A 23,793-nucleotide genomic window follows, 5' to 3' on the forward strand; every position below is an offset into this window, starting at 1 on the left:
TTTTAAAAATAATGTTTTGAAATACTTATTTTCTACTTCTTCATTGGGTTTAACTATTAGCTTGTCAGTCTTGTCGTGAACCAGTGTCTTTTTTCACAAATGTTGATTGTAAAAGTTGATCATTTTATGGTCCAGTGACATCAGATGGACTCTCACTGGACAGGTGCGGTTGAACTCAAACTCGTCATACTAGTGTGTCACGTTATAACGTGACGTCATAGTGCGACAACACACTAGTATGACACGTTTTGTCAAGCAGCGAAGTGTTTTTTGGCTTCCAATCAATGGACTGTTGTGTGACGCCTGAAACTCCACCCTAACCACACCGTACCATTGTTCTATGGAGCTACAACTGAAGGGGGCCAGGAATGGTGAGGTACGGGTCGGTTCTATGGGCCGCTTTCACAGTGGAAACATACAAAACAGCATTCCCAACTGTACAGGCGCATGACATACCGCAATGTGGAAAGAAGGCGTATTTGGACTTTCACTACAGCACCTTGATACTCTTAACGTAATATACACTAGTATGGGCCAAAACATGACAATCAATAAATGATAAAAAATATATCTGAAATACCTTTCCGTCATGTTTTGCAGTTTTATCTAATGTCTGTCACTGAGAACTAAAATAATGCATTAGATTTTATGCATTCTGTTACAGTGAAGGATGCGTTATTTAGGAGCCTGTGCGTAAATAAAGGTGACCCATGTGACGCCCCCAGTCATGTCCACAAAGCCCTAAAGGACATAAAAACAGCAAATTAGACTTTCTTGGGATAAGCAACGGTGTTCCCCAGGGTTGTGTTTTGGGTCCTGTTTTATTTATGTTTTTAATAAATTATTTAAACAAAGCCATGCAAGCGAAATGTCATTTGTCTGTGAAGGATGCGGTGGTCTGCCCATCAACGCCCATCGCACGTGACAGCAGAACGTCAGATTGTATTTTCATCATTAAAGGCCAAAAACTATTTTTAATGTTCAGGATTTTTACATCTAATGGTACAAAAATTGAAAGGGTTGTCACCTTAAAAAGGATATGAAAATATGTAAGCACGAACAAATACTTCTAACTTAGTAAAAAAAACTAAAAGTAAAAATGTATTTATTTTGTAAATTACATGCTAAAAAACAAACATGGTTGAAGCTGCATTTCAGCTTACATTCCACTTTATTTCAATACCCTTTTTAACTTCAGCTCCAGATGTTACCATCTGTTCGTCTCCAGGTGGTTGCACGTGGATGTTCTCAGGCGTTTCATTTTGATTCTGGCAAAACTGAGTTTTCCCGCCATCCACCACTCTGTCAGCTAAAAGCTCTCGCATCCATTATTGATTCCAAGAGTATCATAAATAATGCAGCAAATGAAGAATAATGTCATCGTGTTTGTTTTTCTTGACAGATGACTGTCTTTGAATATCCTGTCTTATTGTTTATTATGTACTTTGAGAGAAGACTTGTACAGTTCTGATTTGTATGGTTGTCACGTTTGGTCAAGTCTCTCTTGGAAATGATGATACGTCGGATATTGATGTCGGCCCAAATCTTCAGATCTATTTTGTAGTCCAGAAAACGTATAAAGATGAGCAGGAGCACCTGACAGTCATTAGAGTGACATTAGGTGAAAATGCTTTTGGGAACAATTTGATTCCAAACTACAAATATGTGCAACTGCACAAATTCCTTCGTCATCTGTTTCCCGTTATAATGGCAGGTCGTTTGAGTGTGTGGGTGTTTTTTTTTTGTTGTTTTTTTTTTCCTGTCCCATTTAAATAGACAGGTTTTTGGATTTACAGCTTGAGAAGTGGGAAGTTGAAAGTGAGCCGAATGTTACGTCAAATTAGTTTTCAACTCGGATGGGAATTCTTTAGTCCCGAATGTCGCGAACCTGCAACAGAGTATCTACGCAGGTGGAAAGTTCACCGGGAGAGACCTCAAGCGAGCGGACTCACCTCACTCACACCGACATCTGCTTTCTAGTTTAACATTCGAAGGAGAAAGACAGTGTAATATTCTAAATATACTACATTCAAGATATTGGGTCACTCGTTTGGCTCGCGGCGTTGTGACCCGCTTCCATCTAACTCTTGGTGAGCTAAATGGAAACAGCAACAGATGTGAAGCTAAATTACACCCAATTCCCATCACTCAGCCATTCCTGAGTGAGTTTAATCTCTGGCAGAACATTCGGTTCCAGAATTGATCTATCAACCTACTTTTGTGCATCTATGTGCTCTAGGAAAGTTGACTGGCAGAGAACGTGTGTAAATGCGCCTCATGGTCACAGAGACCTGCAGTAAAGAAGGGATTACATCCTGACTGCCGGTGTTCCCTGTCTTAATTGTACACGTGTTTATGTGTGTTAACTGTGAGCAGATGGCGTGTGTGTGTGTGTGTGTGTGTGTGTGTGTGTGCTTGGATGCGCCATCCAGGAAGGGTGGCTGAGAGGTCAATGGGGATCAAACAGCTCCTGGAGTCAACCTGCTCAAACATACGAACACATTTCTTGGTCTAGTGGCTTTTTATAGCTAATTGCTTCATGTTATGTTAAGGCTTCAGTCATGTACTTTATGGCAATCTATTAAGTGTGTGGGCACTTATATATATTTATTTTTTTGTAAGCTTAAAGCCTGTTCTCACCTGGCTTATTCACATAAAAGTAGACATTAAGATTTATCCCGATTGATCAAATCTCCTTACCTGTTTTACATGCAAATAAACTGCTGTTATCACCGTCTATTGATGATTCTGTAAAACGACAAATACAATACAGCTGTCAGCTGGGATTTTTTCCACAACAAAACAACCAAACTTTCTTTACATATAGAGTGTTTGAAACTGTACCTCTGGAGGACGTGCAGAGCAGAGAGACAGCCAGACTCTACAACAGGAGCAACGGCAGTAGCAGAGATAGTTACCGAAGCTTTTATTCAGAAATTAACATTTGTTAATCATTATGACCAGTTGAACATGTTGGCTTACATATGTAGTAATTAACCTAAAAGTTGCTGAAAGTGATATGTAAAAACTTTTAACTACTTCAAAGATTGTTTTACACCTAGAGAGATTACCATTTTTTCACCTGCGCAATGCTTGCCAGGTAGGTTATAACTTATAGAGGACTGGAGCTCATGAACTAAACCTGAGAGGTCAAGGTTTTGGAGGCTGATGAGGGCCAGCCACAGGAAAAAAATGTTTGGATTCAGACAAATACTTTATGTGTCTGAAAGTTTTTATGAGCTTTTATACATGAGATATCTGCTAAAACAAGCTAAGGCAATCAGCTTGTTAGCTACTGTTCATTATATTTGCTAGAGCTAACACCATTAGCAGGAGCTGGCATGACATAAAGAAAAAGGAAGATAATGAATGGATGTTTAAAGTGTCAAAAATCCACTTTGTTAGCTCTGTTAGCTACAGCTAACACCATTAGCAGAAGCTACCTTGAAAACAAACAAAAAAGTGGAAGATAAAAAAATGGGAATGAAGCTTTTAGTCTTTGTAACACAACATTCTAATGTATTTGACCAGGACTCTTACCGTAAGCAGCTGGAGCTCTTGCAGCGTACGCTCTCCTTTCCAGTTAGCATTTCCAAGCAGTAGTTCTCATAATTGCAAAATTACTGGTTTCTCTGGTCAAAGCTGGCTTTGTAGCACCTAGCTTATGCCATCTGGCGAGGATACATTGCAGTGTAAACAGCATAGTGACGACCGTGTGACGATATTTCATTCAAATTTATAAAAACTATACAGGCTGTAGTATTTTCACTGCATTTTGCTTACATCTAAATTAGATGTTTCTCAAATAAAATAAGATGTCTCAAGCAAAGCCTCTTTCTGCTTTTGCCAGCATGGTGGAGATGTCTTTGTCGGCAGAAAAAAATTACAAGAATAGCCACATTTTGCGCAAATTATTAGGAGGAGGTTACATTCTTCAGAAAATTCCACAAATAGGTGAATTTTTCCAGACAGGAAGTGCGACATTTTGATATTTGAGATCTTATGGATCATCTATCACTTATTGAAATTGTTAGAGACAACAGAAACATGTATCCAGTTAAATGTATTCATTGTTACTGCTGAACTCTGTAACTTTAAGAGCGATTTCTCCGGTCTTCTGTTGAAAGATAGGAGTTAAGTGAACATTTTCTTTCTTAAATGGGGAACAAAATATCGGTTCACTTTAGCAGCACAGGCTAGAGATACATGAAGGCAGACTGTTGTTCCACTCCTGCCTGTTTTTAGTGTTTAAACAACTGCATGTAGCGCAAAGGGCGAGAAAATAATAAACAGAGAGAGAGAAATAGAAAGGTGAAGGAAAGAGCAAGCGGAGGGGAGAGTTTTGCGCTGATTTCCGCTCCCTTTGCCAGGGTCAGGAAGAGTGACAACGTACGGAGAGGCAAAAGAAGGCCAGAGAAATAAAAACACAACTTCATGTTGCTAGGATGCTTCTTCCCGTCATCTGTCTACAATTTAAGGGCTCAGACTCTCAAGTCAGTGAACAGCAATTTTCCTTTTTGGAAAAAAAAAAAAAAAAATCATCTGTACTCAAGACTTAGAGTTATAAGTGAAGAACCCATCAAGAAAAGCACTGATCCTTCTTCCTCCCCCTTGAGAATAAAATTAGCCTATTTTCACCATGAGAAAGAGAGCTGAGAATCAACAGACTGTGAATAATCTCCCTTAAGAACTCACGGTATCTTGCTTTACTCTCACCAACTGTGTCATATTTAGCATATGGATATTTCTGACCTTTTCTAGCATACATACACACCAATGCTTAAGAGGGGCAGAAAAGAAAAGCAACCTCTGGGCTCTCAGGGACATTTGTATGTTCCCTGTTGACTCATTGAAAAAGAGTGATGTGTATAAAACACAGACACCTAAATAAAAGCTACCATGTTTATTTAACACACACAGACATTCAGAACAGGTTCAAATGACTGAAAAGGCAGCCAGAATTAGGACTTTGCTCAACTTTTTGTTAGGCTGTTGAGTCGTTACCATTAATCCTCTGAAAAACCCTTTCCTCCCCTCGCCTGTGGTGGCGCTGCACCAAGAACCACTGAAGGAAACCACAGAAGAAAACACTAAGTGCAACTTTCTTCTTTGTGAAATGATAACAGAAATGGAGTGGAATTAATTTTTAGTGATTTCTCCTTTGCCTTTAGCAAAAGACCGTGATCCGTTTTCCCCAATAGCAATAGATACACATGGTTTTTTGTTTTTTTTTGGTTGTGTTTAGCCAGAATGCGCTACGCTGGCAGCAGCACATCTGAGATCTTTAACAAGGAAAGACAAACTTCAAGTGTGACTACTTGACTCCCAAGAGCGGAGATAAGGAAAAGTGTAGACATTAGCTTCTAAGCCAGCGCTAGGATGATTTCCTCTGTGCGTATTAATGCATGTTTAGGTATATTTTGTGTTTGAACTACTCAAATTCATGAAATATCTGCTGAATCAAGCTAACATGATGTAAGCTGCTGCTTACTATATTATCTAGAGCTAACACCATTAGCAGGAGCTAGTGTGACATTAAAAAAATGGAAGATAATGAATGGATATTAAAAGTGGCAAACATCTCCTTCCATAGCTCCATTAGCTAACGCTAACACCATAAGCCCATTAGCAGGAAGACCACTGTGTGTATTAATTCATGTTAAGGTATATTTAGTGTATGAACTACTAAAGCAGGCGGTTGTAAGTGTTTTTTAGACAGGGTCTAAAGTATTTGTGGATTCTAACTGTTCATATGTGATATTTTGTGTTGGTCTCTCGCACAAAATCACCTAAAATCCATTGGGATTGATGGTTGTAACATGACAGAAAACGTTTGATACCTATATAAATGATCAGGGACTGTATGTTGAAAAGTATTTTACTTTTTACATTGTATTACTTCACATTGAGTTTGAGTTAGGAGCTCACTGCCATCCAGCAGTCGGGCAGGTCTAGTTAAGGACCCAGGAAACCAGCTCATCCTTACAGTCACCATGTGACCCAGAAAGCTCCAGCTCTTCACTCATTTTTAATCATGCGTGTCAGTGTGTGCAGGCTTCTCTGTGAATGATGTTACTCATGTGTGGCTACACTCCTATATGTGTGTGTGTGTGTGTGTGTGTGTGTGTGTGTGTATTGTAGTCTCCCAGCTGTTATTCTTGTTTAGACCTCTTGTACTGGAAGCCCCATTACTGGCCAAGCTGCTTATGTAGTCTGAAGGTACAAACGCTGAAATATTTATAATTAGAGACTCATTCCAGGCAACGCTAACCCACATGCTCTTTTCAGAAATATTTTTAGTTGCTACTGTCATAAATAAGTAGCTTTGCTTAAAATTCCTGTTGTACTCTTCATCAACTCCGAGCAGCAGCTGTTTCTGTGGACTCTATTGACATTTAGAAACTTGTAAAGAGGGTTGCTGCTCATCTGATTTGGGTGTTTCTATGAGGGCCCGTTTGAAATAGGGGCCCACACATAAATCCATGCCAATTTTCTTAATTTTCTGGAGAGCGGCGGAGTGATGGGTTGCTCAGTGGGTGGAGTGCTCTGTCCTGGGTTCAGTTTGTGGTCTTGGGTCATTCGTTGCATGTCTTCTCCCAATCTGTCTCATCCCTGTTTCCTGTCTGCCTACTGTACAATAAAGGCCACTGGCAGCAACAAAATCTTTAAAAACATGTTGTTTTTTTATTTGAGAGTTCTGCGATTAGCCAAACTTACATGAGAAACTGATCTTATCTACATCCAGGAAGATCTACAAAGGTTCAACAATATTCACCCCAATGTCGCCAACTTAGCTACTTTGTCGCTATACAACTCTGGAAAAAATTAAGAGACCACTTAAAACGTTCAGTTTCTCTGATCTTACATTTTATAAGTATAGGTTTGAGTAAATTGAACATTGTCCCTTGATTCTATGTACTATTGATAGCGTGGCTCTGAAATTCAAAGCAAAAGTGTTGTATTTACTAGCAAAAAATCTGAAATGGTCAAAACAACTAAAACGATGCGGTGCTTTCAGACCTCAAATAATGCAAATTCATATTCATTTAGAAACAACAATACTAAAGTTTTAACTCAGGAAGAGTTCAGAAATCAATATTTGGTGGAATAACCATAAGGGTTCAGTGCAGTGGTGAATTGGAATTGATGATAGTCCAGAAACCTGCAAATCGGTGCACCCCTAATTTGAAAGCAAACACATGCCAGTGGACCTAAGACTCAATGTCAGGACTATATATTCCCACTGGCCGAGGAAGACTTCCAGTATTCAGGCCGGAAAGCGTCTGCAACCTGTTAACTCCTTTTCCTGAGATATTTATAGACTCATTTCTCAAATTACTGCATGATTAAATGCCTATTATTAAATATTAACAACTGTATCAGTAAGCGTCATTTATCTACCCGGAACAAAACCTCTAACCACTGAAACGCAGCTGGTAGCTGAAGGTTGACAGCCCTGTAAGACTGCCGTCTGACTCAGTTACTGCTTCCTCGGTCTCCTCTGGCGAATCATGAACAGCTGCAGACTTTTTGCTTCTTTAGCTCTTTATCATGCAGCCATCAAGCTGACTGGTAAGAAATAAGACAGCAGCCGGGATTTCAGCCGTAAGATGAACTATCTGGCTGAATCTGACAGCATCTCTACAGTAATTGTTACCCGATTAGTTGGGTAAGAGGCTCTTTTCACTCAACAAACTCATAAAAGATGCTGAGAGTGTGCATTTTGGGATTGTGTGTGACGTAACACGTAACCTGCAGGGTAATCTGCACTGAGCAGCAGACCATCAAAGGTTCGCTTGAAGGACTTTATGATTCCTATTGGTGTTTGTGTGTAACGCGGAGACCAGGGTCATGGTAGATGACTGCCCATCACGACGCTGGGCGGTCAAAAGGTCATGGTCAGTGACTTGAATACAGAGAAAAAACAAAGGCTGGAGTGTATGCGTGTGTGTGTGTGTTTCTGATTTTACCTTCTTTGGTAAGGCACCAGTCATTGTGGGGAACCGAAGAAAAAAAAAAGCTTCTCCAGACTCTTTGAACAGTTTCTTCTTGCCTTTATCACAGCTTCTTCATCACACTCCAACATGAATGTGTGCATATGCAGTTGCATATCTCATACACACAGGATGCATTCTTGTGTGTGTGTGTGTGTGTGTGTATGTGTGAGTGAATCCCTGCATTGAGCAGCCAGAAATAGTCTGTAAGGAAATCAATGTTCCTCTGCCAGTGGCGCTGGGAGCTGTCTCCTCGACAATAGAGGGACTGTCCTGTTTCCTGCACCCCAGAGGGAGAGGGTGCAAGTGTGTGTGTGTGTGTGTGTGTGTGTGCGTGCGTGTGTGTGTGCGTGTGTGTGTGTGTGCGTGTGTGGAAAAAGAGAGAAAACAAAACGAGTGTGAGTTCAGTAATTCTGAGATGTTGAGGCAAAAAATATAAATAATTGAAGACTTGACTAACTTGGTCTGTAAACACTGCCTGTGATTTATAATTGGTAATTATTGTCAATATTTTTTTTCTTTATCATTGCTCTTAGTTACTATTATTATCAGCTTATTTCAGTTTGTATATTAAACGCCAAATCACAACAAATGTCACCGCAAGGCACTCAGAAGCAAGAGATCTAGTTCACATACACTTAGACTTGCATTATCTTAGTCATGTGAACAGATTTGTTCCAGTCGCAGTAAAATGCAGTCAAGTTCAGTTTGTTATGCTAATTAATAAAAAGTTTTCCGTCTAAGTAAAACCCTGTGATTTCAGTAATTATGAGATGTTGAGTTGCAAAAATTAAATAATTCAGACTTGACTTAGACTTGTGCTTTAACACTGCTGCTATGGTTGGCCATTTATGACATTGTTTATAAGTTATTGTGAAAAATTTCTTATCATGACGGGAATTTGAATTTGTCGTTGTCATGAGAAATTTGTTACTGATTGTAAATTAAAACAAAACAAAACTGACAGCATGATCAGAAATGATATCTTTACCATTTTCTACATCGTAACTTTATTATTTAGAATTGAGAAAGAAGAAAGTTTTAAGTGCGGATTTAAATCAGCTGGAGCTTTAAAAAGACTGATCCACTATGAGCAGGTCAGGAAGTGAAGGAGGCGACTTGAGGTCGCAGGATAAACTCAACCTCAAAGGATTTTATTTAAAGTTCAGGTGACAAAAGTGGCGCATGATTGTGACTGAATTCAAAACCTTACATGCTTTTCAAACATCCTTGGTTGATTCTTGCTGTGGGAAAAAGAGCAGAGAATCAGCAGACTGAATAATCTCCCTTATGAACTCACAGTATCTAGTTTTATTCTCACCAACTCTTTCATATTTTGGCATATGGATTTTATTTTTTTATTTTATTTTTTTTTTTTACAGTGCATTGGTGAACAAACAGCATCATGAAAATAAAAGAGAAAGGCAGAAAATTCAAGATTAAAAAAGTCTGGCCTTGAAAGCTACCAGAAGTCCTGACTGCAGTTTGCCACAAACCGTGTTGTGAAGCACGGTGGTGACAGCATCATTTCAACACACAATCTAAATTTTCTGTGAATTATTTGCATTTTACCAGGTAGATATGACATTTTAATGAAACCAAGCAGAAAAGAACAAACTATTGTAGGCCAGGAAAATAGTGTCTCTTGAAAGTGGAGAGTTTCTTAACTTCTTTTGGTTGATGTTTTCTGTTTTCCCCCCACCCTGCAAGGATACATTGCTACAGACAGTAGATGGATCTCTTGCATTTTGTGGGTCTAGAAAATGCTGTCTGCTTTATGTCCACTATGTGAACTTTATTCAAAAACCCTTTCCACAAACACTTAGAGCCTTTTTTGCCCCCGATGTCACAGATAGTTGGATGGGTTTTGGTAAGATACCGGATCTTGTGAAGTGTTTCTGGGAGAAGGAACCCGGAAGAACCAGAACCTACATGAGACCCAGTCCATCCAGACGTCTTTGGACCCCTGGATGGACCCTCGCTGATGTAAAGTAGCTCGTTCTTCACCCGGTGTGTTTCTGCAGATCTTTTGTAATGAACGACAGTTTTATAACAGTACCTGCTACCAGGCTGGTCAATATTTACATTGAGTGATTAAAACCCTCTTTTTTTTTTACTCGGTTTAGCCTGAAAGATAATTAAATTAAAGTTTTGCAGTTCGGTAGCCGTCTGTGTCTGCCAGTAATACACTTAAGCTGCTTCGTACATTGTGGAATCAGCAGAAGTGAAAATGGGAGAGTGTGCTGAAAGTCTGCAGCGGTGACTTTCTGCCTGGTGAAGACGTGTGGAAGGCTGTGAAATGAAACGGGGTGGCGTTGCATCACTCTGAAAATATCAGAAAGGAAATCCAGCTCTTTGGGATTGAATTAATGACAGATGGAGCCGTTGTTAGCCCCACTGCGGTTCGTAATTCGTAACAGGGTGGCTCTTAGCCTCCAGAGTTCTGGTTTTACGGTCAGGGAAGAAGGTTCACTCTGTGGCCAAATGTTTTGAACATGATCCTGCTGTAAAGACTCCATGGCAAACAGTTTTCAGTTCACTGGCAGAGTCCGCCACAATTTTAGTTTTCGATTAATTTCCCTGGTATTGGAAACATGTTGACGGTGCATCGAACTCTACCAAACGTTTTTAGCGCCCTGTTAGCATTACGTTGTTATGAAGTCAAGTTCAAAGTGCTTTACTTTGTGAAAACAAAATACAGTGGCCAATTATGAAACAAGCAATAAACATTACGTTTTGTCGAGTGCTGCCATGGAAATCATCAGTTCACGTCAAATATGTTGATCAAAGTTCAGTTTGCAGCCAATCACAGGGGAATCTAAACAGGTGGGCTGTAAGCTTTGGTTGAAGAGAACTCAGTGTTTTGGCAGTTTTGCGGATTTCTGGAAGTTTGTACCAGATATAAAGTGCATAGAAACACTTTGTATTAAGAATTGGAAGAAAATGAATAATATTTTCACATAGACTGGGTAGTATTTGAATCAAAACGTCTTAAAATGAACTAAATAAATGTAAAGATGAGATGATTTTTGTTTCTTTTTGTCTTTTTTTTATATACTGATGTGATCAGATTTTTTGTCTTGTCGTTATAGAGTAACAATAAGCAACTTTCTGCCCATCATAGTCCTCACATACTTCATGCCTGAGCAAGAAGTATGTGAGGACTATGATTTTTTTTCTCAAAATATAATAAAAAAAATGTTGATCAATGTTCCAATTGCTATTAATCAAAGGCAACTTTGATTATGTGAGTTTTAGCCGTCATATAAAGGAAGTCAGTGTTTTGGCAGTTTTTCAGTTTTCTGGAAGTTTCTTCCAGATTTGTGGTGCTTAGAAGCTGAATGCTGCTTCTCCATGTTTGGTTCTGGTTCTGTGGATGCAGAGGAAAAAAAACAACAAAAAACAACACAATTGTTCTCCTTCCATCATTCTGGCATTTACTATAAATAAATAATACAAATTGTGCTCATTCTGATGTTCATTCTTTCTAAAAGAAGAAAACGTGATTCCCATTTCTCTTGTGTTTCAGAACTCCTCGGCTCCACGAAGAAGGTGAACGTGAACTTTCAGGATATCGATGGGTAAGTCAGCGGCTCAGTTTTAGTTTGAATCTAACAGCTTATTCCACCAGAAGCGTTTTTTATATAAAAGAATGACATAATTTTACCCACATGTTTCTTTGCTGCACAGATCTAAAACAGTGTTTTGCTTAACATCTGTGATAAACATTCCCAGTCCACGTTGTTCGTTTCTTCTATGTGACTGTATTCTACTTCCATGCGGTAGACTATCATAATCTTCTTAATCTGATGACTAAAACAACACAAAATCAAATTCTAATCTGTCATTTATACCATCTGCAGTCAGTATATGAAAACATTGAGCTGCTTCTTCATTGAAGCTTCCATTTTAATCACTTTAATTGGTCATTTCTTTCCAAACCGCTTGTGGAGAATTAATTGCGAGTTGATGACCAGATGTTTGCGACGTTCTGATGGTGCGGTGCAGAAATAGTAAACTCTTTTTGCTTCCCTGATGGGTCCGCTTGCAGCTCCGTTCTTAATGTGCGGATGCTGTTAATGAGTCTCCACCAGCTCATTCAGTTTAGGTTCAATTCCTCCTCCTGCTAATTATCTGGAGAGTCTAATTGAACAAGCTGAAACAGAAAGAGAGAGGACAGATATTTGTTCCTCTTCATTCTGTTACAGTCACACGTCAAGTATATCAGAGGGTCTTCAGGAGCGCAGACGTTTAGGCGCCAGGCGGTTAAAATCAGGAAATTAAACATCCCATTTTCTCTCTGTTTAGCACTTTAACTGATGTGAAACAGAAAATTCTTGCTCAGATTTTGGTGTTTTGTATCAGTTAGCCTGGCGCTAGCTGCCTGTTTCGATATCAATGTTAAATCTGAGGCGACTGTCGCTGAGTTTTTATTGACAACACAGTTGCGCAATTTGAGATTTTGAAAAAGAATGTGCTTGATAGAAACACGGCAATTTCGAAAACATCACACGAGTCACACGATCAACAATCAGATGTTGCCGCTGGTGCAAAACCATGAAGAAGTAGATGACAGGAAGTAATTGGAAGAAGGTGGCGCATCATTTTTAAAAAATTTTATTCACATGAATAAAATTATTCGCATGGAATTTTAATTAGGAAATTGTTGCTTTTGAACATCACTGTAATATTGACTAAATTTTGTGCATGTGTGTAATGAAAACACAACTTGTGTGTAGAGCAGTTGTTTTCCAGCTAGAGGGTTATGGCTTTGATCTGCCTTTGGGCAAGGCACTTCACCCCAAGTTGCTTACAGATGTACGTTATCAGCGCATGAATGTGTGCGCGTTACTAGTTGTGTTTCCATCATCGTTTTTTGTATGAGCATTTTGAAGTATGGCATAAGAAAGTGTTGATAGAAACGGCAAAATCTGAAATAATTTCCTCAGTTTCGCTAAAACGTTTGTACGCTCGCTTGACGTGGCTCTTGGGTTTTCCGAGAAAGAAATTAATTTGCTGAAAAGGAGATGTATGTTTGCCAAAAAACTTCAGCTGTCGTGAACATTTACCCGTTTACTACAGCCATGCGTAGCGTCAACATTTGATGTAATCAGGCGTTGTGTAGCTTGGCTGATTCGCTCCAAGTAGATGGAAGCAGACCTAATTTACATGGTCTTTTTTAAAATGTTTGCTCAAGATTGGCATTAAAATTTGCATGTGGATTGTTTCTATCCCCTTGTCCTGACTGATATTCTTCTACAATTGAATTAAATCATTTTTGATCCTTTGGAGCCTCTAAGCAAACTGTGCTTTTGTAGAATTGAGGAGGAATGAGGAAAATCCTTCCAGGAAAGTTGGACGTAGTTTTGCTTTACCTGATGGCAGGTGTGAACTCAAGAAGATTATGTTAGTTTAAGTATATTCAGTCACTAATACCACTGTTGAGAGCCTGCTCATTATTTTCTAAATCTCCTTTTTTCTATTGTTTGTAATGGAATTCAACCATATGTTGACCTTGTATAGGGTGAAATATTTCTTTGTTATTTTTTAAAGCTCAATAGATGCCATGAAACACTGAATGTCTGCATTTGCTGTTTCAAGTGTCCCAATCTGGCCTCAGGAACAGGAAGCATCGGACGGGTTTGTGGAGGGGAAATAGAAAAAGATAAGAACAGCAAGGGAGCGAGTGGAAAGGAAGCGCCAGATGAGACGTAGAGGAGAGCTTTGTAGAGAAGCGGTCGGACTTTCAGATGGCCCGTTTGAGAAAGTGAGGCGGGAGAAGGAAGATGTAGGGGATAAATATTGCATTTCACATTCTACAACTTGGCAAAAGCACAGACTTCTCTGTGGTTTACAAATACCTGCAGCCAGCTGAAACGCTGGAAGGTTTTTTTAATAGTGGAATCCCTGTATGACTCTGGAGGGAACAGGTGAGTCCAGTGGAGAAAGTGTGCAGCATTTTTTCCCCGAGATTTAACCCTTGCCATGGAAGAATGTGTTACAGTCACTGTGATCCATCCTGCAGCACAACACAGCTGACAGTTTTTATAAAGTTAGTCATAGACGGTAATCAGAGGGACTCTGGAGACTTTGGGTTCCCAGATTCCACTGTTAAAGGAAACGATCTTCAGTCAGTCTGACACAAGTTGATTGGGGTCAATTGTGTCGGGCTGTCCGTCATGCTGATATAATCAAACCTAAAAGAGAACAGTCTTTTATTAAAGTTTTTCCTCCTCAACTGGAGTTCAAAAGTTGAAGACGATGGCGAGGAAGCCCTGTTAGAAACTTTAAAGTATTTTTGGTTTTACAAACACTCTTACTTTTAATTGAGGTTTATGTAGGCAGCATTATGTAACCTCAACTTTTTGGAGCTTTACATCATTCTACAATGTCATCCCCTCATCAGAAACATACCTGGAGTGTTGTCTTGATTCTTTCATGCATGTTTGAGAAACCCTTTAATCTCCCGTGGCAACCATTCAGCTGTGCTAAATGTCTGGAAGGACGCAGCGCCCGGTCAGAAGGTTCCAGCCGGAACCTTTGTATGTACAACAAAATTGATTAAATGTGATGCCATTTTTAAAGCGTTGAGATGTATGTAATCAACGATTTAAAGTCCCAACCTTAATTATTATCTGTTGAGAGACACTTATGTTCACTTTTGAGGCAAACTTCAGCATGACAAATTTAAAACCCAAACTTTTCATTGTTATGAATCATTTTGGCCTTAGCCCATGTACTGCTTTACATTTACACTCTATAGGTAAAAAAAGTATCACTTTTCAAATAGAGTGCTGCAGAATGTAGCATTGCTGAAACTGTGTCTGACTGCGGTTCCTCGGTGGTTGCTGTCCAGTGTTGTCAGGGTTTGTCTGGCAAACAGGCTGATGTCAGCCATTCTTATTTTTGCATTCGGTTGTTTCCGGTCACGGAGGCAAGCCGGGAGAACGGCTCCATTCTTCGCACATTTGACCACTTCTTTGACATTTCCACCTGACAAAACATCTCCAGATTCAGTCAGTAGGAGCTGCTGTGATAAAAAGCCAAAGTAAACATCTATGAACTCCAGGGTTTCCACTCCCTGATCCTTCCATACTTATGATAGGATGTTACTGTCCTGAAAGGGCGCCCAACAGCCCGCCAGTGAAAAACCCTCTCTCAGCAGTTTTCTAACTGTTTTGCAACAGACACACACACAGCTTGATTGCAGAACTGAAACCTGCTGGTTAGATGCAGTTAACAGCTGGCATTGGATTGGTTTTGTCTTTTTTAAACTAAGGTACATGCGGCCTTGTGAAGCTGTGGGACATTTCACAAAAAAGCAAAATACAGAAGCATCTGTGTGTGAAAAGCTATGTCCACCCATTCTGTTTTAGTGACATATGATTATGAGAGTATGTAGCAAACAGGTGCCACCAATCAAATCTATAGAGTGAGCGAACATCAAAAAAACAGGACAGCGCTATAAATGTATGCATTTATTGCAGTTTCCCGTCCCGGAGCTCTCAGCACTGTGTTAGCTCGGCGCCAATGAGAAAAGACATTAGCAATGACTTGAGAAAAGCAATAAATAGCTGCCCATCAAACTGGAGAAGGTTATGAAGGCATTTCCAAACAGTCTGACAAACGGCTTTAATCAGTGCAGTATAAGGGAAAGTGCAGAAAACTCTAAAGATAGCAAGTGAAGCAGTGGCACTTAGAATTCTAACGAAGGTCATGAATGCAGAGTTTGGAAAATGAAATGACAGCAGATGCTTGTCAGGACGGTTTGCAATAAAATCAGTCATTTCCATTCTCACATACATGATGGCAAGCTACTGGACTGTAGCCACAGCTGCCCTGGGCCAGTCTAACAGACGTGAGGCTGCCATATCTCACCATCAGTCCTTCTGACCAACACCAGCAGGCGAGGAAGGTGAAGTGTCTTGCCCAAGAACACAACAACAGAGATGGATGAAACAGTGGCTCAAACCAGCAAAAGACCAACAAGACAAACTCCTACCACCATTGTTACCATTGCCCAAAACGTTTCAACAACCTTTGGAGTGATGTTTCTCAAACTTTTTCAGGCTGAGGACCATTTAACCCATTTAACGAACAGTCATGGACCACCTAACCTGAAATTGCCCCAGTGATAACATATCTTGTTTGAAAGGGTTATCAGTAAAGGTCTTCTCACTGGGATTATAGCACTTTGATATAAAATTTTCATCTAAAACCAAAAGACTTCTCCTGTGACGGGCGGCAGTGGTAGGAGTTCGTCCCGCTATCGGTGGGTTGCTTCGTCCGTCTCTGTCATATCTCCATGTTGGTGAAAATGTGAAGGTATGTCTTTCTCTATAGGGAAAAACAAGAACAGCATACCAGAAATAGATCCACAGGCATTGTGTTGGAGGAAAGATTATTTCCTCCAACATCTGTGGTTGGAGGAAATCACAGAGGCTACAATGAGCAGGATCACTATTGCAACAACACACTATCAGTAGGGTAAAACTAACCTGTCTCACAACTGTCTAAACCCAGCTCACATTCCCTATTAGTGGGTCAGTCACTAGCTCCTACTAGATACTACGTGGGTGGGTATTACTCAGCCCCCTTCTTCCTGCTTCTCTCTTTGCTTCAGATTGCATCTGACTGACCTAGCAATTGCGTCAGATTGCTAGGTCAGGTTCAGCAGTCCTGACCTAGCTGTGTAGATCATGGATATAAAGCTTGACCTGAAAACAACTGCTGGGTTGATCACACCATCATCTCTGTGCAGTAGCATTCTAAAGTCCAGTAGGACGCCATTTTTCTGATCGTTCAACATAGCAGCAAATCTACAAAACAGAAGACACTCGACCTTGTGAGTCAAGTGTGGTTGAAAAAACATTTGCCCCTTTCAGATCACTTTGTCTTCTCTCTACACATAAGTTTAGCCGCTGAGCTCAGTGATCCTATGAACTTTCAGATCATCTACCTTTGATTGCAGAAGCTGCAGGACTAAAAACTCAGCGTTCACCTCAGCAGTGAATAAAAGGGCTGAGCTCTATGTAGCAGTCTTCATGGAGGCTTTTACAAATTACTCAGTATGTCAAATACAAGCTAAGTTGTTGGGAACCATCCTCTATAGGGATGGGTTCCCCCAATTGAGGAACCCAAGCGAAGTTGGGTTCTTCAATTGTACAAGCTAAGTTGTTGGGAACCATCCTCAATATGCTCCTAGTGCTTTTGCAGCTAATTTTGCTTTGGACTATACCACTATGACACTCGTCCTCCACAATCCTGCTTTACCCTCTTACACAAAGTGTTTTCAGCTACATAAAGGCCAGCACTGATGGACAGTAAGTAGCGATAAAAACGACACTAACGCTAATCAGCGAAGGTCTACTTTGTATTGGTAAAATACTTCCAGACACTACGGTTACATTTTTGTTAAATATGAGTTTAAAATGGGATTTTACTATGGTTACCATATACTAAGAGCAGCAGTCTTGATACGTACAATATTAAACTAACAGATTAAGGGGTTTTTTTAATGTCACTTTTCATGAGTGTTTGTTGGAGGCACTTTCTTTTCTGTTGCCAATCTTTTCCTTGGGTTATGCGATGCCTTTTTTTTTCTCCTTATGCTTCTCATCATGTTTGCCCATCAGAGCTGACATGACAGTCCCATCCTCAAGCTGCAGATGCATACTCACTCTCTCTCTCACACACACACGCACACATGTTTGTATTTTTACCCATACTAGGACATTATGTTGACTTCCATTCATTTTAGCAACTGCATTTATGCTTAACCCAGACATTTTCCCTCTTTTCTTAATCCTAACCTTCACTAAAACCTCATTGACACCTTACCTAACCCTTGACCCTAAACAAGGGGGTCTACTGTATTAGGACCAGGTTTTGGTCCCCAGAAGGCCCATCAGTCATCAGAAAGTTAGTAAATATGCCAGAAATGGTCCTAAATAGGAAAGGCATACAAGTACACACAGTTGAATTCACACAATACCTCTAAATCTAACTAATAGAACTGCAAAGCAAAAGTGAAAATCAGGAAAATGTACTCACTTTCTACAAATGACTGGCCTTTGTTGGTGAAAATGGTGATTATCTATATGTAGTACATATATGTACACACACACACACACACACACACACATTCCCTGAATCCTGTGCTGGATAATACGTGATCCTGCTTGTGCTAATCTCCACTATGCATTTCCATCTCTCCACCCTCTGGCCTGTTTAACAGCTCTGCAGTGAAGACATGTTTGATCCCTAATCCCCTGTTATTAAATCTATTTGTCATGCTATCTTTGTCATTATCTCTGACCCGTGATTGTATGTTTATGGGTGTGGATGGAAGGACGTGTGTGGTATACATATTAAAAATTGTCTGACCCTAAGACTTCTTGATGTTTTCTGTGTGTGCGTGTGTGGGGGTGCATGTCTGTGCGTGTGTGTGTGTGTGTGCCTTCAGGTTTTCTCCCCTGCATCATGCAGCTCTTAACGGGAATCTGGAGCTGGTCTCTCTGCTGTTGGAGTCGCAGGCCGCTGTCGACATCAGAGACCAGAAAGGTATGGAGGAAACCAGCCGATGTACAAAAACTCTTCACTTATCAGTTCCTCCAGTGTTTTGCTGTTCCACAGTCGTGAAAGTTCGCAAAAAACAAATACCTGCATCTTTTTATGCTAATGCATAATTGTGCGTTCATTGCTAACTGTAAATTGTCAAAAACATTGAGTGTAAGTGACTAACACCTACCTGTAGGAGGCAGTATTTATTATTTCTACTGCAATGCTGCCTCGGCTTTCCTTGATGTCAAGTTGTAGGCCTGTCATGGTAAATTGTCCAATTAGTTATTGAAATAAACAGCTACATTGTTTTGAGGCATTTTTCAAGTAATATAGTACTGGTGTCATAATAATGCTAGAACACATTTTCAAAGATCAGTAAACTTTAAATTCTCATTAACATTTAACTCTGCAACTGGAAGACATATCCAAAATAGATAAACAAAACAACAGAAACAAGTAAAATTAATTATGAAGTAATTCCTTTCATCACAGGAACATAATCTGACACTGGCAAATATATAAAAAAATGCGTCCTTTAGTTTGGGTCTGTTTCTTCACTAAATAAAATATTTTACATTAAGATTTTATTAAAAACACTTCAACCTATTTAACCATCCTTCTTTGCACAATCTCTCCAGATTAGGCCATTGAAAGACCGATAAACCCACAGCATCACAGATCCTCCACCATACTTAACACTAAGGATTTCTAGATATTCATCCTTTGTTTTACGGTGCTTGTAGCAAAAAAAGTTCAACATTAGCCTCATTTAGCACTCAGAAGGGTGTAACAAACTCCACATGTTTATGTTCATGATGGTGTGACAGAAATGACTTTTTCCTGGCATAACACCCAAGCAGTGAGTTGTACTTAACGGTTGCTATGGGGATGTTTGTTGCAGTTCACCAACACTGTTTGTTGTGCGATCATAAATACGGATCTTGAACATCCTCAACCATTATTTCTAACATGTAATTAAATGTCCTCAAATTAAAACTTAGGTTTTTCTCAGAGGATTAGTTTTGATACTGCAGTAAAATATCTATTTATTTCAAAGCTTTTAATCATATTTTTTAGAGGCCTAAAACCAGAACTCAGCCAACATGACTTATGCGGCTGTTTTTGGCGCAGGAATGCGGCCGCTGCATTATGCCGCCTGGCTGGGGAAGGCCGAGCCAATGAAGATGCTGCTGAAGTCGGGTTCATCTGTCAACGGCCAATCAGATGAGGGCCAGATACCTCTGCACCTATCAGCACAACATGGCCACTATGAGGTGGTAAGTGACACGGAGGATCAACCTCGGCGCTAACTAGCTAACAAAAACATTCAAGACTGACAAAACAGACATCTTTCTTCTGACTGCTGCTCCATTTTGCTCTTAAGCTAAGCTCCACTAGTCTTTTAAAACATTGCCTGGTTTAATAGCTCACCAATTTAATCAATATGGATTAATATACACAGCAGAAAACGTCTTAGCACTACCGTAGCTAATATTTACAGACTTTCTTATCCTGCACCCTTAGTGCTTTCTTGGAATTTAATTTCAAAACAGCTTGGTAATATTACCTATCTTATTTAGCACAACAGAGCTAGCATAAAAGCTAGAGTGTTCCTCTTTCCCTACAGCACTTTTGTTGCTAGCTCACACTAGGACGCCATAGATAGAACACTGGGAAACATTAAGAAAGGAGGATTTTTGATCATCTTACTGACCAACACCGCTCAAGCTAGTACAGCAAAAAAAAAAAAAAAATCAGCTCTGCTGCTGATTCCAGCTGCTCTGGACATAAGAGTGTGTAAATAAAGACGCTAACAAAAACATTGCTTATTTAACAAAAAGAAAAACTACATAGATGCTATACTTTTATTACAGCTTGCTGATATCAGCTAATTTACTTGGAACAAATGTACAACTCTTTAGTTCCTAGCTCACACTAGCAACAAATTAGCTATTCAACACTTAGAAACGTTAAAAGAATTATGATTTTTAACGGTTAGGACTTATAAAAAAAAGACATTAACAAAAAAAAAAAGCATTGTATGTTGTTTGGCAGAAATATTTGTGTTGGTATGCATCTTCCTGGTCTTTTTCTGACATGCTTTCTTGTATGTTGTGTTTGTCATTCTTCACTGCAGTCTGAGATGCTGCTGCAGCACCAGTCCAACCCGTGCATTGTGGATAATGCAGGGAAAACCCCTCTGGATTTGGCGTGTGAATTCGGCAGGGTCGGGGTGAGGAGCTGTACTTCATTCTGCCTGGAGAACATCGCTGGAAAAATGAAACCCATTTCCTAACTGGTGATCTCTTTGCCGATGTGTGTGTAGGTGGTCCAGTTGTTGCTGTCTAGTAACATGTGTGCTGCTCTGTTGGAACCCAAAAAGGGAGACACTGCGGACCCCAACGGGACGTCTCCGCTCCACCTGGCTGCCAAAAACGGACATATAGACATCATCAGGTACGCATGTGCCTCCACATTCAATTCAAGATTTGAATGTGGAAAAATCTGGGATGTGTTTTCATCTATCCTGTGTCTAAGTGACTGAAATTTTTTCAAACACGTGGATGTGTTCGCAGATCCTCCCTGTGCTCCATCTTGTCTTCATAAAGTTACTGTAAGATCATTCCACCATGGTCTGAGCTAACGCTTTTAAGTTTAACTTTTTTAAGTTTACGCTTTTGTGGAACTCGATGGTGTCAGTGTTTAGCACAAATCTTCTTTTTGAAGGAAGCGGAATGGGTCTGCAGCTGCAAATAAACTCCCGTCACAAATGTCCTTCTCAGTTGCAGTGGAAAATGACATGAGAGAAAACTGGGATGTAGGAAGAAACACGAGAGGCAGAAAGGAGAAGCAGAGGGCGGCAGATTAAAGCCTGTCACAGCCAGTGGAGCAGAACCTTCCTCTCTAGAAGTGACACTGGTAAACGATGCTCAGTATCCGTGGCTAACTACCTGTGGAACAGACACGCTTATAAAACGAAACACTTAAAAAAATAACAGAACGTCAAAGGAAATCTTTGTTCCTCAGCTTTCTTGCATTGCTCTGGATGAACTTTTCTTCAGCCCATTTATTTTGTTATTATAACTTAATAAATATTGCCATCTAACCTTATGAACCTACTGCATCACATACAGTGCCTTGCAAGACTTTTGGGGTTTTTTTTCCAATGCAGCCACAAACATCAAAGTATTTAATTGGTATATTTAGTGATTAATCAAATCAGAATAGTGCCGAAGTGAAAGCAAAAAGAGTCATAGTTTTAAAAATGTTTTTACCAAAAACAGTCTCAAAAGTGTCATGTGTGAAAAAGATTTTATCTTTGTAAATTCAAAAATATCCATAATTTTCTTCTTGAAAATCTTGAGCTTAATTTCAAAATGTCGTGTTTTTTCCTGGAAAATTGGCTTGCACTTTATTTAAAGGGGTGTGCCTGACTGGTATGACGCTGTCATGAACATGAGTGAATTTTCACGAATGTTTATGGCTGTTGTCATGAAGTGTCATTGAGTAAATTAGGACACTTTTAATGCAAAGTTTAGACTTTTATTGGACTTTTGATGCGAGTTTTAATGCAACTTTGCATTTAAAGTGTCATTATTACCGAATAATGAAAAATCTATAATTTATGTCATTTCTGGGGGGGGTTTTTTATAGCAAATTTCTGACTTTTACAACTCAGAAATGTCCATGTTTTTTTTTTCTTGAGCACTTTTAATCTCAAAATTGTCATTTTTTTTTAGTAAATTTTTAAAATGAATTTGAACATTTCAACTTTTTCTTGCAAATGTCTTTTTCTAAAAAGTTTCTGAGATTTTTGGTGGACACATGCGATGGGTCATTTTATATTGAACTTTGATCCAAACAAATATGTTTGATACATTTTTTTTTATTGTTTATATCAAAATGATCTGATGGTAACTATGGAGGAGCTGTAGAGATCCACAACTCAGATGAGACAATCGGTTGACATGACAACAATTAATCATGGACTTTGGAGATCTGTTCTTTGTTACAGGAATGCCATGTGAAGTTCTGTTTGTAGTTTACTAATCTAGATTACACTGCAAACATGTGGGAGACGGTTCTCTTTTAACCTTTAAAACAATGTAGTAAACTAATACAGCACAACCCTTAAACGCACCATTCCCATTGTGAAAACATGGGGGGAAAGACACAAGTTTCTTTGCAAAAATGTGTTACTTCAAGAAAACTAAAGCAGAAATTACAGTTTCCTCTGTCTGTCTTCAATACCACTTGAACAGGTTGATGGAGCAGGTGCTTTTCGGGCTTCAGTGTTTTTTGTTGTTGTTTTTTTTTTTTTTACTTGAAATGTGTCAGAGAGAAAATATCAGACAAAGCCAGACTGGCAGATTCCTTTTGCATTCTGTTTGTGTGCCAGCTGTGTCCAGACTGAGCTGTCACACTGCGTCTAATGAACGGCGATAAAAGTTGCATTGATCTCCTTCTCTGATTCGCAGCCAGAATGCAAATAAGCAAAGAGAGCAAACTTGGTTGGATGCACATTTTATTCTGTGGCAACTCCTGGAGCCAAGCAGCGGAGCGAGTCTAACTGATGAGCTGCAGGGTGTTAAATACTGCTGAACACATTTATTGGCAGCCCTGGGAAAAAAATGCCTTAATGGGGCACTGTTATGTAAAATCATCTTTTTTGAGCCTTACATCATGTTAGAATGTTATTCTCTCATCTAAAACATACATTTGATTCTTTCATGCATGTTTGACAAATCCCTTAATCTCCTTGGCAACCATTCAGCTGTGCAAAACGCCTAGGTGGACCTAGCTCCGCCTTTGAGAACGAAGCTCCTCCCTGGAGCTACAGTTTCCAAGCTCCTTCCCTGCTACTCCCTACTTCACAACAAGCCCACCTGCTGCTGGAAAATTCAGCCTCAGTTTCATCTTGTTACCAAACATTGTGCCACTGGAGATTTCGTAAAAAAATTTTTTTTGCAAATTAATTGTTTTACATTTTTCTTCCAACAAATTCACATAAATGTTTCAGAGTGTAATAAAAGAGTTGTTAATTTCATGCTCTGTTGAAGTTTTGATCAGGAGAACCATCACACACCCTTTTCTGTGACAATAAACCACACAGTTTCTTTCTCTCAGTCATCAGGCTGAATGGCGTCTGTTCATTTCTGGACATATTTTCCATTCATTTAAACCCCCTCCAACTTTCTTTCCCTTATTTTCTCTTTTTCCTTCTCTCTCATTTTCT

At 39.6% G+C, this 23,793-nt stretch overlaps 1 protein-coding gene across 11 annotated transcripts in view; it reads left to right on the top strand.

Moving 5' to 3' along the window:
- The window catches only part of caskin1 (CASK interacting protein 1), a 98,927-nt gene that overhangs the window by 45,247 nt on the left and 29,887 nt on the right, over positions 1 to 23,793 (top strand). For all 11 annotated transcript variants that reach the window (XM_044099254.1, XM_044099258.1, XM_044099257.1 and 8 more), the window contains exons 2-6: positions 11,524 to 11,575; positions 18,460 to 18,557; positions 19,689 to 19,834; positions 20,695 to 20,790; positions 20,884 to 21,014. In XM_044099254.1, coding sequence (XP_043955189.1) covers positions 11,524 to 11,575; positions 18,460 to 18,557; positions 19,689 to 19,834; positions 20,695 to 20,790; positions 20,884 to 21,014 — 523 coding nt within the window. The remainder of the gene's footprint in view (positions 1 to 11,523; positions 11,576 to 18,459; positions 18,558 to 19,688; positions 19,835 to 20,694; positions 20,791 to 20,883; positions 21,015 to 23,793) is intronic.

The sequence above is a fragment of the Gambusia affinis genome, linkage group LG19, assembly GCF_019740435.1.
Source record: "Gambusia affinis linkage group LG19, SWU_Gaff_1.0, whole genome shotgun sequence".
Lineage (NCBI taxonomy): Eukaryota > Metazoa > Chordata > Actinopteri > Cyprinodontiformes > Poeciliidae > Gambusia > Gambusia affinis.